Source organism: Acinonyx jubatus, chromosome B1 (assembly GCF_027475565.1).
Source record: "Acinonyx jubatus isolate Ajub_Pintada_27869175 chromosome B1, VMU_Ajub_asm_v1.0, whole genome shotgun sequence".
NCBI classification, from domain to species: domain Eukaryota; kingdom Metazoa; phylum Chordata; class Mammalia; order Carnivora; family Felidae; genus Acinonyx; species Acinonyx jubatus.
The window spans coordinates 117,367,949-117,384,894 of record NC_069382.1 but is presented as its reverse complement, the minus strand read 5'-3'; the positions used below and the strand labels follow the sequence as shown (position 1 = coordinate 117,384,894).

General features: G+C 38.3%; 1 protein-coding gene across 3 annotated transcripts in view; it reads right to left on the bottom strand.

Moving 5' to 3' along the window:
* SLC39A8 (solute carrier family 39 member 8) overlaps positions 1-16,946 on the bottom strand; it is a 79,657-nt gene that overhangs the window by 4,487 nt on the left and 58,224 nt on the right. For all 3 annotated transcript variants that reach the window (XM_053217097.1, XM_027061546.2, XM_053217098.1), the window contains exon 7: positions 219-426. In XM_053217097.1, coding sequence (XP_053073072.1) covers positions 219-426 — 208 coding nt within the window. The remainder of the gene's footprint in view (positions 1-218; positions 427-16,946) is intronic.

The window sequence follows — 16,946 nt, the reverse complement described above, 5'->3', positions numbered from 1 at the left end:
GCCCTGCCTCGGGCTCTGTGCTGACAGCTCAGAGCCTGGAGCCTGCTTCGGATTCTGTGTCTCCCTCTCTCTCTGCCCCTCCCCAACTCACACGCGTGCACTCTCTCTCTCTCAAAAATAAATAAATGCTAAAAAAATTTTTTTAAATAAAATAAAATGTCTCACTCCACTGAAATCAAGAAGTAACCAACTTTTACAGTATGATCAGAGCCCCTTACCTAATTCATGAGGAAATTCTTCACACAGAATTGCTATAGAGGTACTGAGTCCCTGAAGAAGAGACAAGGTACAGGAAGCCCCAATCGCCAGGCCATCGATGAAATTGTGGAGGGCGTCACTGAGGGTTACCATCCAGGCAATTGTCCCTATTTTTGACAGTTTGGGTCCCTTCAAACAGGTACATGAACTCGACTCTGTTTTTCCATCCTGTAAAACAACAGAAAATCAACCAACAAATTAAGCTACATGTCTTGAAAGTCTGAGAGTTACACAGAAAGGAGTAGGAGATGTGTTATGTATTGAGAAAGACAAATGGTTCCAACAGAAAGTCTTTCATGGTGGCTAAGAACTCCTAATCATTTATAACAACAAAAACTTACCATAGGGAGAAAGGAAATGAATAGACTGACAGGCCTTGAATGAGCTACCCAAAAGACATTTTACTTTGGTTTCCCCTTAAAAAATCCTTTTGATTTGTACAAACAGTTCTTACTATTGCCTTCCTAAAATGCAACAGATACTAACTGAAGAATTTGACTCATTTGCATACTTTAAAATAAAGGAAGTTTTTCACAGACCAAATGTAAAGTCTTTTTCCATGCTACCATGTAAATGTGAAACCCACATTTAAAGCACAATGACATCAAAGAACATTTATGGTAATCCGTCCTACATTATCTGAGCAGGTTATCTGGGCCTCAGTTTCTTCAACTGTGAAATGAAGATAACATACTACATGATTCATTTACTTTTCAATGACTTATTAAGTTTCTGCTGTGTTCCAGGTAGTGTATGTTGGGTGATTAAACTGTAATAATGCATTCCCTGCTATCTCTAAATTTCAACGATTCTTTTAACATCTCAGGAAATGTGATTGGAACAGGCGTGCCTTTGCACTAACACCTCTGTCCGTTTTGAAACAAGAATAAAAACAGAAAAGCCTACAACAAAACCTTTGAAAGAATTTAGATTTCCATAAAATTTACAAAGTTGCATAAAACCAGATGCCAAACACCAACTCGAGCCATTTTCCAGAAAGGGTAGAAAAAGAAACTAAAATGCAAATTTACTTTTAAGTAGGGATGCAATTTGCAATTAACTGGAGAGCGTTTTATTCCTAATTCTCCTCCCCTCAACTCTACCTCAACAGCTAATCAACACATTTATTGAGCGGTGTCCTGGATGCCATGGGAAGGGCACACAAGTGGAAAATGCAACTTCTATCTTCAAGAAGCGTATTTGTATTAGAGAAACGTGATGTAAAGTATATGATTGACTTTGTAAAAAACATTCATTATACGTCCGGCTGAGAGGAGCTGCCTTCAGAGCCATCATCTGCAAGGTTTTAGATTTGTTTCGATGCCACTTCATTGCTCAAAACACTTTGGGGACTGGCTCTTTCAGAGCTGACTTTAGATCTTGCAATTTACATCCTTTCACCGTGTCGTGAGTGGCAAATTTTCATCTTTGGGGAATGTTTTTGTTTGTACACACAGCCAAAAGTCATTTGGAGCCACTATGTTCTTAAATGAACATGCAAAGGGCAAGGGCGGGGGGGAGGGGGGGGCAGGGGTTGTTACTGGTAGCAGCAGTGGTTGTACAAGTAGCCTGAGCCGTGATCATAGTAGGAACAGACACAGTAAAAGCATAAAGTATTTATCATGTGCCAGGCCCTGCTCAAAGCACTTGAGATATTTAATTCCTTTGGAACAGCTCTGTGAATTAAAGACTACTATTATCATCATTTTAGAGTTGAAGAAACTAAAAATACAGAAATGTTGCTGAACTTATCCAAGGATGCAAGGGAAATACGTGGACTATTTTAGTAACTGTTTTACTACTTCAAATTTGTGGGAGGGTGGGGAGGGGACCACTTCTTGTCCAAAATAGGTTCTGAAGGCAATTCACAAGAAGAATACCCCCTTCTCTCAAAAAACTCATTTTTCTATTATTTTTTAATGTTTGTTTATTTTTGAGAGAGGCAGACAGAGTGCAAGCAGGGGAGGGGCAGAGAGAGAAGGAGACACAGAATCTGAAGCACGCTCCAGGCTCTGAGCATGGGGCTCGAACCCATGGACCTGAGATCATGACCTGAGTCGAAGTCGGACACTTAACCGACGGAGCCACCTCCCAAAAAACTCTTCTAAACACTTGAAGCAATGTTGGAATAAGTGTTCAGTCTCCCTTTGTTTTAAAGGTAAATCTCAGCGGCATAAAAAGAATTCCATCTGGTCTTCAAATGTGGTCTTTTTACTTTACAATGTTAAAAGATAAACTGAGGTAAATTTAAAACTCAAAGAATTTGAGCGAAAATTGATTCAAATTGGGCATTGTCAAACCAGGTGTGGTTAGGAGTGCTCCATGGACAAGAGCGCAAGGGAGAGACTGTTACAGAGACAAGGCAGAAGCAATGCAAGAAAAGTACTGATTGGCTATAACTTAAAGACCCATTGGCTTTTTGTGACCAATTGTCTTTAGGTTTCGATTTCATAACTTTGAGACATTTACAGGCTTAGATTTTGGTTTGATTACATAGGCTGCCAAGGCATTAGAGCCACCTCAGTCTAATGGCCTCCTTGTTTACTTACTTTAATAGTCAATATATCTTAAATGGACAACATACTAAACAATCACAATTTAGTATAGGTCATATGGGTGACTTGGGTAAGAAATGCCCCAGAACAGGAAGCAATAATTGCCAAAGAAACAAAGGGGTCATGAGAAAAGCCATTGAGGAAGAGACCTTGGCTTTACAAAAACTTAGTGCCAAGAGACACTTAATAAGACCACTTGTTTTCATCTTCCAACTTGGTTTACCTAATCAAATATTTATATTTCTTTATTTACTTGTGAGGATTTAAGGAAAAGAATAAAAGACTAAATTTTGACTACCTGATATTATGTACAAAGTCTGTATACAAACTCCTTTAATTCTGAAAAAGAAATTAAATTAATATATCAGGCATGATTCTCTTACCTCTAAGTACAGATATTACTGTGTTTATTATGCTTCCTTCTAGCTCTATAAACTTAGGTTTCAAATGACACTGTTGGGTAGGCTAACAGTCATACATTTTTAATAATTTTGGAACAAACATAAGTAGGCATACATTCACAAAGAGCTTATTTTTAATTCACCAAGTACAAAGTTACTGAGCAGAGGAAACACTAAATTCAAGTTCTTCTGGTTAAGTTACTGAGTATTCTTCTCTCTCTTTTATTTTTGTTTACTGTTTTCATTGTTTGCTTGCTTGCTTGCTTGCTTGCTTCCTTGTGTGACTTAAACAATAAATCTGAGGCTATTTCTAAGTTCACCCATGATGAGGCAACTCAATCTAGTGGAAAGATCTTAGGTCTAAAGCCCAGGAGAACCAAGTCCTAGCTTGGCTTTGACAAGAATTACTGTGGAATCATCAGTAAGGTTCTTAACATCTCTCATCTTAGTTATTAATGGAAATAAAAGTCAAAGCAAAGTGCACACTAATTGGAACTGAGGGAGAAAGAATATCACGGACCAAAGTTATAAAAGCAGAGGAGAGACTACAATCCCAACATAAGTATATTGGGGAAGAAACAAAAAGGGAAAAAAAGTACTAAAAAATCAAAATGAAAAAATCAAGTAGACTTATTGCAGAACCCTTTACATTTAAGCAAAGAGAAGGGCCATCAAAAAGAGGAGGAGGGCACAAGGGGGAGAAAAAGAAAAAGACGCAGAGGTGTGGCATGAGGAGGGAAGAGGAGGAAGACAAATAGAAGGAAGAGGAAGATATGAAGGATGGAGAAAAAGAATAAAAAGGAGGAAGTAGAGAAGAACAAGGGGGTAAGGAGGAGAAAAATGAGGAAAGAAAAAAGAACTTAGTTATCTTTCAGTAGGATATGAATCATATTAATACATCTTATGTGTGCAGTGAAGTATTATGCAGAGTAGTGGGGATGATGAATGTCTATTCCACATGTAAAAATGTCCAAAACACAGTGTTGAGGTAAATATATATTTCTCAGCATGGCCAATCTTTTATTAAAATAAATAAAAATTTAAATAAATATAATATTTTTGTTAAATATTTTGTCAAAATAAATTAAATAAATAAGTAAAATACATCTTATTGTAATTCCATGATGGTCTAAGTGCAAACATATTTGGAAGGATATTTACAAAATTGGTAATCACAGTTATCCTTGGGAGACAGCACCATTATGGATAATCCTTGAAGGTTCTTTTTCTTGTTATCTCTTATGGGTGTCCTGAATTTTTTTTGCACTTATTGTATATCATTTTAATACTTGGAAAACAAAACATTCAAGCCACAGGATGAGAACTAGCAAGAGGGAAAAGTGAACTTGTCATTATTCAGGAATTATCATCAGCAAACAAGGTAAAGCTGGAAAAACGGGCTGCCTGCCAGATTTTATCTGCATTGAAAAAAAGCATGTGCTTTCCCACTAAAATGAAACTTTTTTGTTGGATTAATGGCTGCAAAGTCCAGCATGAGCACAGTCAGACCTCATTCTTCATTGGGAGAGTCAAGATGAACCATGATTAATAAAAACATTTTTATAGTTTATTGTCTATATGTTTCATTGATAAGAAGGTAAAAGTAAACAACTATTGCAGGTAAAAGTTAAATTCCAAATTCTAAATCCCATGCTGAAAGAATTTTTCAGAGGAAGCACTCTGATAAAAATAAAACCAAACCAAGAGGAAAGGAACAACCTACTAAAAAGCATAATGAAGATGGCAAAAGGAAGTATAAATGACAACAAACAACAGATGAAACTTATATGCAAAGAAATATATAAACTCTGTGCCCATGAAACAAAAGTTAACGTAATATAAATAAAAATGATACAATATCGTTTTAAGAAGCTGTAAAGAAGGGGGAAGGTTGATATTTAAGGAAAGGAGCACTGAATGCAAGCTAGCTTAAAGATTAAAAGATCTGTGTCTTGGCATCAAATGGGCATGGCTACTTCATAGCTTTGTGTCCTGTAGAAAGTTACCTGGGTCTTAGTTAATGCAATAAGACAAGAAAAGGAAATAAAAGGCATACACATACTGGGAAGAAATAAATAAAACTCTCTTGTTGGCAAATGACATGACTGTTTACATGGAAAATCCAAAAGAATAGATGAAAAAGGTCCAAGAACTAATAAGCAATTATAGAAAGGTTGTACAACAAGACTAATGTACAAAAGCCAGTTATTTCCTACATACCAGCAATGAGTAAGTGGAGTTTGAATTTAAAATCACAAAACCATTTACTAGCACCACCCCCAAAATGAAATAGGCATAAGTCTAACAAAATATGTACACAGTCTATATGAAGAAAAGCACAAAACTATGATAAAAGATATCAAAGAAAAACTAAATGGAGAGATATTCTATGTTTGTGGATTGGAAGATTCATTATTGTCAAGATGTCAGTTCTTCCCAATGTGACCTAAAGATTCAATGCCACCCCAATCAAAATCCAAGCAAGTTATTTTGTGGGTATTTTGTGATTCTAAAGTTTATACGGAAAGGCCAAAGACCTAGAATAGCCAATACAACTTTGAAGGAATGGAACAAAGTTGGAGGAATCACATTACATGACTTACTAATATAGCTACAGTAATCAAAACCGTGTGATAATGGTGAAAGAACAGACAAATAGATCAAGAAAATAGAAGTATTAAGCTGTGAAAAGACATGAGGAATCTTAAATGCATATTACTAAGTGAAAGAAGCCAATCTGAAAAAGCTACTTGTTGTATGATTACAACAATATGACAGTGTGGAAAAGGCAAAACTATGTAGACAGTAAAAAGATCAGTGAAAATACTCTACATGATACCACATTGATGGATATATGTCATCACACATTTGTCCAAACTCACAGAATGTACAACACCAAGAGTGAACTGCATACTATGGACTTTGGATGATCATGATGTGTCAGTGTAGGTCCATAAGTTGTAACAAATGTACTGACCTGGTGGGGGATGTTGATAATATGGGAGGCTATGCATGTGTGGAGGCAGAGGGTACATGAAAAATCTCTATACTTTCTTCTCAATTTTGCTATGAACCTAAAACAGTTTACAAAGCACCCATATGTTAATGTCTTTGTTTTTTTGACCTTTACAACATCCTCATGAGGGAAACAGAACAGACACTGGTACTCTTAAAGATAATGAAAATGACAATCAAGAATACAAATGACTTAGTCAAAGCCACACAACACAGGAGCCGTTGGGATTAGGCTACTTAATTATTTACTGAGCACCTATTTTATAGCAGGCAAGAACTGTGCTGAGAACTGTGCTAAGAACTGTGGACAGAAATATAAATCAGAGAATCTCTGTCTTGTTGGAATTCATAATCCAGAAAGGAACAACCAAGATTCAAACTCCAGGCCTGTAATAAACAGCTCTTATCTGCCCTTCCAGAATAACTCTCTACCCTCTCACCCTGCTCTGTCCTGAATGAGCCATCTCTACAGGCTCTTCGTCCTCTGGTTTTCATTTCAGATTGACCATTGGGTAGCTCTAGAGAGAGTTCAGTGGGAGAAAGGAGGGAGAACTTAGGGTATTTATTTTTCTGATACCCATTTGTTTGGTCATCTAAGGCTGTCCATGATCCTCAAATGAAGGCCACAACTCTCTTTGCAGATTTTAGTATCTGGGCCAGTAAGTCATAAAATCAGCTGTTCACATCAGCATTCCATTATTAAATTGTATATATAAGAACAGCCCCACACCAGTCTTGAAGATACAAACAAATTGCAATGGCAGGTGACTTAGAACTCCGTGGTATCTGAACCTTATGCTTCATTTCTTTTCCTTCAACAACAATAGGCTTCATGGGGAGTTTCCTAAAGCCAGTTAACTATGGAGAGATCTGTAAGTGCTGCAGCACCAGCCAGCTATACAATTTTACTCACAATAAACTTAAAATACAGTGATAAAGGAGAATTCTTCACATGGGCAGAACTTTTGAGTGTAGTGTTAAACTTCACATAGAAGAAATGACTGAGATATAGATCTACACTAACTAGTGAGTGGGGGCTAAAAAGTTGGCTAGGTGGCCAGAAACTTTCAAAAACCAAAACTGGAAATTGGTAGACAGGAGATCTGGACAGAAACATACAGATGGACCTCTTGTAAAAGGCACAGAGTGTGAAGATAATTCTATTCTGTTAAATCTCATAAGGGGCTATCATAAGGGTAGTCTCGATAACAAAGTGAATAAGAAGATCTGACTGTAGGGGCTCCTGGGTGGCTCAGTCGTTTAAGCATCTGACTCTTGGTTTCGGTTTAGGTTACGATCTCATGGTTCATGAGGTTGAGCCCCACATTGGGCTTAGCCCTGACAGTGTGGAGCCTGCTTGGGATTCTCTCTCTCTCCCTCTCTCTCTACCCCTCTCCTCCCCACACTCTCTCTTTCTTTCTCAAAATAAATCAGTAAACTCTAAAAAAAAAATAATCTAACTGTAAACTTCACTTGGTATCTTTCATCAGCCATCTCAATGTTTGTTTAATGGGCCCATAAACAAAAGGGTCAGAATAGTGGGGATGGAGACTATTCACAGCTCAGCATTCTCTTCCTCTAGCCAAAGTGATCTGGCTTGCCAACACTGAAGAATGTGCAACCTGTCAAAAACCAGGATTAATGCTGAACACCTCAAAAAAGGCATCATTGCCCAATGGGCAGGAAAGCCCAGCTGGCTGTACACAGAGGCAGGACGATTGCATCGATGATTCCTCATCATATAGGGGGTACTCTTTGGACTCACAAATATAGGCATATATAATATGCCTTCCTTGCTTTCAGTGTTTCTGCTAGCACCATCATTCATGGACTTATGGTACACCTGATAAATAGCCAAGATAACCTTTATAAATGGTCTCCAAATCATTTTGTAGCAAAAGAAATGAGACAATGGGCTCAATCCTTAGAATTCACAAGTCATATCACTTGTCTCTTCATCGAAGAAACCAGCTAGATAGAAATATGGAATGACCTGCTGAGGGCTCAGCTAGATTGTAAGCTAAGAGAAAAACCCTGAGAGATTGGAGTTCTGCCCATAGGCTGTAGATACATGGCTGACACTAGCAGCCGAATATATGGGGCTATCACCGCTATAGAGGATGCACAGATCCAGGAACCTTAAGGTGGCCCACTGCATGTTTACACCTAATAACCCACCTGAAGAATTCTTGCTTCCTGTCCCCAACACCTTGGACTTGGTGAGTTTGAAGGTCCTCATGTCCAAGGGAATAATTCTTCCACCAGGAAACATGGTCATCATTTTCTGATTCATTGGAAGTAGAGATTAACTCCAGGAAATTTAAAGTTCTTTGTATCCCTAAACCAATAGGTAGATGAGGAAGTCACTATGTTGCCTAAGATGATGACACACCGTGATCAGGAAAACCTGACTTTCTGCTACAAAATAAAGATAAGAATAATGTTTGGAACTCAGGAAATTCAGTGGGGCACTTCTTAATACTCCTTTTCCAGTGATCCTGGTCGAGGAAGAACAGCAACAACCCAGTAAGGACAAGACCACCCAGGACTCAGATCTTGCAGGAATGAAGATCTGGGTCACTTGAGTTGGAAAAGGACCTCATCAGTCAAGGTGATGCCAGACAGTGAGGTAAATACAGAAGGTTTAGTGGAAGGAGGCAGCTATAATTACCAACCTAGGCCTTATAACCATCTACAGAAGTCAGAATCAGCTGTAACTTAAATTCATATTCCTTAATTGCATCTCTCCCCCCGTCTCCCTCCCCTGGTATTTTATATGAAGAATACTGGTGGTGGCCAACATTTTAGTTCTAGATTGCATATTGAATTGTTATCACAGAAGGATGATACAGCACACAGTAGTTGATGGGGATTTATGCAGTCTCTGTGCTGGGTACATGCATTTTTCACCCAGATGAAGGGCAAGAGTGGAGGCTGAGAGAAAAAAAAGGGGTGGAGTATACCAGATATCTTTCAATTCCCACTCCAGACCCACTTTCTACCCTTCTTTATACAGTTCTTTGTTCTATGAGACCAGTACCAACTGCATCAAAGGGCTCCCATGTGCCTGGCTTCTAGCTGGTTCCAAACAGAGAGCTCTAACATAAAATGGGAGGGAAAGAGGAGAGGGAGACCAAGGTACTTATTCCATGGGCTCCTTCCTTGAGGGGTAACTTAAGCTGGTTACATACCTCAGTAAAGATCACTGTTCCACACACAGTGTTTTTCTGTACAAGACTACCTCTTAGGTTCTACCAACTTCTTCCTTCCCTTTTCCCTTTCATTATTCATAGTTGGTAAGATTACTCATAGCTCCATGATTCCAAGTCCCACTTTTACTGCACTGTCCTTTGTGGTTCACATATACCTTGCTCAGAGTTTTCTAAAGTGTCCCTTTCGTACTTATTATTTATCCTTATTTGAATGTGCCACCTCTTTCTGGAAAGAACATGACTGATATAAAAAGTCTAATGCTCTTTCTACACTGACTGCTCACAGACTCTACATAAACCATGAAATATATTTTAATGGGAAAATTTACAAAAAGGATTAAATAGATATAAATATATCATAAAGAGTTAGTGCCATACAAATATCACACTTTAGTGGGCTTTACTTTAAGACTGTATTTTCTAGTAGTCTTAATGTATTTTATAGTTGGTTGTTCCTTTGTCCTTCCTCCATCCCAGAAAAGTCAGTCTCAGATCACTATAACCAAAATGAAACTTCATATTGGAAACAAGAAATCAATTTTATCTTTAATGTGTTTCACAAAATATAATTCAAATGTGCTCAGTCTTTAGTCATTTGGTTTTAGGAAAATCTCATAACTATTTCCAAAAGTCTCCTTGCTAATGAAAATAGCCATTAACAGGAAAATAACAATTTCCAGAAACCTTGAAAATTGTTTCCCTTCCCTCCATCCCTTCAGGGGAATGTGAGTAAAGTTGTTTTGGTCTTTAGGAGTTGAAATAATTGCCTTTCATGTTCGGTTTGGGACCATATCATTTTACTGTCTTAGACAAAAATAACTTGGGAGAAATCTGACAGGTTTTCAAGAAATATGCTACTATTTTGCCAGTGGAATTGAAAGTATACACTAATTAAGTATTTGCAGTTATCCTAATGGACTATTTACACCACTCTAAAAGGCTGCCTACTGCTACTACAGATAGAGATAGCATTAACGCTCTGGTACGTTCGGGAAGCAGGATATTATTCTTATAAAAAGCCTGCATAATGTGTGCCTGGGCCAGCACAACCCTCACTGTTACCGAGAAGTCTTAAAGGGAGTCAGGAGGCACCAGGAAACTGGTTAAGTTTTAATGTAAGCTGGAGAATGTTGCTAGGCTCTTGAAAAGTAGTGTTCCCAAAATACATGAATATCTACATTGCTCAGCATCAAAGCTTCCAGAATAGTTCAGACAAGGACAGAGGGTTAGGATGGGGTGTGGTAGAGGAACCAGCCCCATGTGGCAACTGCCTGTTGTGTAACTACCATTTGACATGAGTTATGTCAAAAGAACTGAAATGTTGGGGCGCCTGGGTGGCTCAGTCGGTTGAGCGACCGACTTCACCTCAGGTCACGATCTCACAGTTTGTGGGTTTGAGCCCTGCGTCAGGCTCTGTGCTGACAGCTCAGAGCCTGGAGCCTGTTTCGGATTCTGTGTCTCCCTCTCTCTCTGGCCCTCCCCCACTCATGCTCTGTCTCTCTCTGTCTCAGAAATAAATAAACATTAAAAAAAATAAATAACTGAAATGTAGAAGATCCCACCCAATGTACTACAAATTATTGATTAACCAACCTTCAACAGCTGAAGGAGTGCTCTCTGATTGGCAGAGGAGATTTAGAAATGCAAGCCCCTTAGAGCAAGAAGCTTGGGAAACATGAGAAGAGGCAAGGAGAGATGACAGAAGGGACAAGAGCAAGGACTAACTGCAGTCACTGTGATCAAGCAGGTAACTAAGACACTAGGGGAGGTGTTAAGAAATAAACAATCTGCTGGGATAGATCAAAATGAGCAACAGAGAGTTAGAAATAAAAACCCTGAGACACCAGGGTGGCTCAGTCAGTTGAGCGTCCAACTTTGGCTCAGGTCATCAGCTCGTGGGTTCGAGCCCCACGTCGGGCTCTGTGCTAACAGCTCAGAGCCTGGAGCCTGCTTCGGATTCTGTGTCTCCCTCTCTTTGCCCCTAACCCACTCTCATTCTGTCTCTGTCTCTCTCAAAAATAAACATTAAAAAAAAAATTTAAGAAATAAAAAGCTGTTCTCCGTGAGGGGGCAGCCAGCAGGCTGGTCTATAATTCAGTATAGACATCAGAGCCCATTTCTACTTCATATTTGGAAAGTGAGGAGTAGAAATGTACAGGAGATAAGGGCACCAGGACCTCATTCCTCTTAACGATGTCACTATGACACTCTGAAGATTTGTTCCCCAGTTTAGGAAGTTTTATAGTGGAGAATTGAGCATGGAAGGCACAGGACATAATCATTAGCACAGAACACTAAGAATGATAACATCAATAGTATGTTATTTAATCTTCCCCACAGCCCTATGTGGTTCCTATTCCCATGTTACAGGTGAGAAAACTAAGGTATAAAGAGGTTAAATAACTATGCTCAGTCCTACCTCTAGAGAGGAGCAGAGACAGGATTTAAATGCCTATGCCAAACAAGCACACCATGATCTCTAGGAGACGTGGAATTTTGTTCTCTTTCTTGTTCGCCCCTATTCATCCAACATTTAGTACTGCAGGCACTCTGAATGTTTGTTGTCTGAAGAAATGAAGGCATAATAATAGTAAAGTACATTTTCTCTCATGACAGGCTCACAAATCACTGTCACATGAAGCATCTATTCCAATCTCTCCAAAGAGCAAACATACGGGCACTTACGTACAACGTGAGAAGGGTGTGCATAGAAGAATGTTCGTTAATCAATTCCAAATTGGTTCATCTATATTAAAAAACTCTAAAAGTGCAGAAGTGTTTTTGTTGTCCTTTGTTGTTTGTTTTTTTTTTTCCTTGCCATTTCTTTGTGAATGAAAGTTGTGGAGCCAGACCAAAAGCTCCTGGAAGACAAGGATTTGTTTTCATTTCAGCCCAGAGTTTAACATTAGTAGGTGCTTAATAAATGTTTTCTTTAAAAAAAAAAAAAAGATGGGGAAATGGGCCTTGTTTTTGCTAAAGTGAGTAGAGAAGTGGAATGTGGAAATTACATTGTAATGGACAGATCTCAGAGTGCCCCCACCCCCATCCCAGTGACCATTAAAGGGCAGAAGACTTTTATCAGCAGCCACCCTGCATCTAACTTTAGGAGACAACACACTTTCAGAAGATTGTTGGAGAAAGGGGCATAAAAATAAGAATAGTGGCAACAAACACAACTAACACTTGTTGAGTGCTTACTGTTTTCAAGGCACTCTCCTGAATGCCATGGGATGAGTACTTCTAACACCCTAATCACAGACGAAGTAACAAGGATACTAGAGATCAGGCCCTGACCAAAACCACACAGCTAAAAATGGAAAAGCCAGGATTTGAACCCACAGGATTTGCCTCCTAGGCCCATGCAATAAAAGCCAGAGACTGCTCAAAAGAACTGAGTTTTTCAAACAAGAAATTCTGAGTTCAGTAGTTCCTTATTACAAGAATGGATTAGTTTATTGCTGCCACCAGCCTCTATCCTGTTAGGTGCGGTGATTCAAGAATCTCTGGTTTTGAGTAAAATACACCAAGCTGATGTTCTGAGGTTTGCCAACACCTGATACACACCGAAAATACTTCCAGTCATAGAGGGGAAAAGACACCATTCTTGGACTTTCAAATCCATATAATCTGTTGTTTACAGACCACATTATGGATGGAAAAATACAGTTGCTTTCTTGACTGCCCCTTCCTGAGTTTGTTACATTTAACAAAATGTAATTTTAGGAAGCTCATTTGAGGTTATGGATGTATTTAAATATTAGAACACAGTAACACTTTGTAGAAAGATTTACATCTTGATTTTTCTCCAATATCATTTTATACCAGCATCTGCTGTGCCCCAGCTACTCTGACCTTCTTTCTATTCCTAAAACCCACCAAACTCTTTCCCACCCTGCAGACCTAGGACTGGTGGTTTCCTCAGCCATGACCTTCTTCTCCCTCATCTTTGCATGGATAGTTGCTTCTTATCATTCAAATTTTAGCTTAAATATGTCCCTTACTACACAAACTAAAGTAGCCACTCAGACATCATCACATCACCAACTTTTAATTTCCTCAATATCATATGCAACCCTAGGACACTGAGCTGTGAGTCCCATTGGAACAAAAAGAGTGCCAGAAAGCAGGAACATATTCTAATTTGCCACAACGTATTTCCAAAAACATAGAACAGAGCCTGGCACTGGGCAGGTGATCACAGGATACATGACAAGTGAGTGAATGACAGAATGAATAAATGAATGTCAGCCTCTTGCCTTTTAATGTAGCTTCACTGATTTGACTTATAGACTAGAACGTCAATCAGAACATGAAATGTTATCACAAAAGAAGTCCCAATTTAAGATTGCCATTATTGTTTTAATATACAAGTTACATGACTCTGAAATTTTTATCAAAGTCACCAAAACTACAAAGAATCCAGAGAAGATGTGGACTGTTTCTTCCCAGTAATGGATTTTTGCCATTTTACTTCCCAAACGTAAAACAATCTCTGGGTCTCTGGGGCTGGCTCAGTTGAGTGGCTCAGTTGGTTAAGCATCTGACTCTTGGTTCTGGCTCAGGTCATGACCTCATGGCTCAGGAGATTGAGCCTGGCATTAGGCTCCACATGGACAACATGGAGCCTGCTGGGGATTCTCTCTCTCTCTCTCTCTCTCTCTCTCTCTCTCTCTCTCTCTCCCTCTCCCTCTCTCTCTCTCTCTCTCTCTCAAAATAAATAAATAAACATTTTTAAAGAAAAAAAAGGTAAAACAATCTCTAGATTTAGGTGTTTGTTTTGCAGCCTAGAAAACTATTAGTGAAAACTCATTTCAGTTTTTCTGATATGCACCTTATTACCTACTAATTAAAGCAGATGAACTAGAAAGTATCAGACCAGAGACCTGCAAGGTTTACTGAACTCAGCTATGGAACTTTTTTTGACTATAATCTACTTTCACTAAGTTGCGCTAAAGGTTAAAAAAAAGTCATTTTCTTTTTTTTATAATTTATTTATTTTTTAATTGACATCCAAGTTGGTTAGCATACAGTGTAACAATGATTTCAGGGGTAGATTCGTTAATGCCCCTTACCCATTTAGCCCATCCTCCCTCCCACAACCCTTCCAGCAACCCTCTGTTTGTTCTCCATATTTAAGAGACTCTTATGTTTTGTCCCCCTCCCAATAAGGTTTTTTTCATTAAGCAATTCAATATTCCTAAGTAGAAGATTCAATGAAATAAAGTTTGTTCTTTTTTTACTGTTAATATTCTGATGCCTGATAACAAAAATAAAAAGCAATAATTTCCCAACCATTTTAAAAATAACTGGGCTCACACATTGGGCTCTCTCTTTTCTACTGATAAGAACTCAAAATTTATAATACATCTGAATAGATTGGTCCACTGACTAATATGGCAAGCAAAGGTAAAAACAGGAGAAAGTCACTACTTTACGAAAATAAATGAGTTATTGGGATGCCTGGGTGGCCCAGTTGGTTAAGCGAAAATAAATGAGTTATTAACTTAATTGGGATGAGAGCCTCAGAAAAGGTCTGAAATCCCCTACCTAAAAAGCAGGCATATTGTAAAATCAAATTTCACTACCCAATCAATGCTCTGACTCTAATTTGTTGGTACATTTCTTACAGGGGGCCTGGGTGGCTCAGTATCCACTCAGTTTTGGCTCAGGTCATGATCTCACGGCTTTTGTGGGCCAGCACATAAGGCTCCAGCATGGAGGCTGCTTGGGATCCTCTCTCTCCCTCTGTAGCTGCCCTTCCCCCACTCATGCTGTCTCTGTCTCTCTCAAAATAAATAAACTTAAAAAAAATTTTTTTTAAAGTGAGCATCTAATTTGGTCTTCAGACACCCTCAATTATTTTTTTTATTGACTAAGATTATCAGTGAAGTATTAATAGTTTTGAAAGTGGTATTTTTGATCTGGACACGTGCCTGAGACATAAAAATGAATATATATGAATAGAGAGACAGATAAATATCTACAGATGAGTGTGTGTGTGTGTGTGTGTGTGACAATCTGCTAATACTCTACTATATAGTGTAGTACTACCAAACTCAAAAAACATCTTGGCAAGTCCACACGTCATTTGCAAGATGCTTTCACTTTGTGATCTTTCTAATTTAGGATCTTTATTTTAAAATATATGGAGTAAATATAACCGGAATAACCGAATATAGAATAAATTCTATCTCCCCAAGCACTTCTCCCTGGGACATAAATTCCATTTATCACAATAAAACAACTCAAGCTTTGACATATTTTCCATCATGCAATCTACTGAGTAAAAATTACTTACCAGGTCTTGATCCATTATTCCCAAACTGCAAGATGGAGCATGTAAAGAATACAGCACTTTATAAGTATTTTCAAATGATAGCAGAAGTCAAAGAAAAGACAGAGGCCTATTTTGGCCAGTCCAGTATTTATGACATTGAACATCCTTTATAATGCAATCTTTAAAAATTCTGAAAAAAACTGATGTTAAAGACACACCAGGAATAGAACGTGTATTTAAATTCTTCCATTGCTTATGCTGGTTTGCAACTGGGCTTTCTTTACAATAGAATTAAGCAACTTTCTGATGTCCAGAATAATTTACTTGAACCTCTTAAATTTCTTCCTCCTTCATCAAAAGAAAAATGTGTTGACATCCATTCTCCTTTTTTTTTTACCAATCAGCATGCATGACAGAGCAACACAGAAATTTTTCATTATACTAATAGGGGGAAAATTAACTTGACATCAAGCTTAATTGAGTAAAACCTCACTAATTCTTCTAAATAGGGATTAAGTCCTGCTTGATTAGTGAAAGCAATTTAGTACAGAACATGTTTAGATAAATACACTTTTATGGCTTTCTACAACTCACACCAGCAAATGGCTCCCACAGCAAGCGTGGTGGGGGGTGGGTAGAGGTCCTGAAGAAAACCTGCCACATTGTAGGGATAAAACTAATGTAGCGTATTAATTACCTAATCACAACTCCGTTATTATTTCTTTAGGTCACTTAAAAACCTTAGGAGCACCTTGCCTTATAAGAATTATTCAAAACAATTCTTACAGACACTACCAAGATAGTCTACAGCCCAGCATGTAGCCCAGCATATAAACAAAATATAACAAGTCATAATTCATCAGCTACGACAGATTGGCAGAGTCAAAATTAAGGAGGTTTCACTGTGCAGGCAATCCTCAACTCACTACAAGTGGTATTTCAGAAATTCACTTGTAAATTCATTGTTAGAAATCGGAACTGATTATAGCAATGTTCCCCCAGCCCTTAGGAAGTTAGTGTCATGTGTACCAAAGGAATATGGAATTGGGAATCAGGACCTCAGAAGGGGATTTCATCATAGCTTCGCCATTTATCATCTAGGTGAACTTGAGTGAGTGACTTAAGAGTCTTAAGTTACTCATCTGTAAATAAATTTAATACCTATTTCACAGGCCTGTTGTAAGAATCCAACATAATAAGAGCTGTAAAGTACCTACTATTCAGTGCT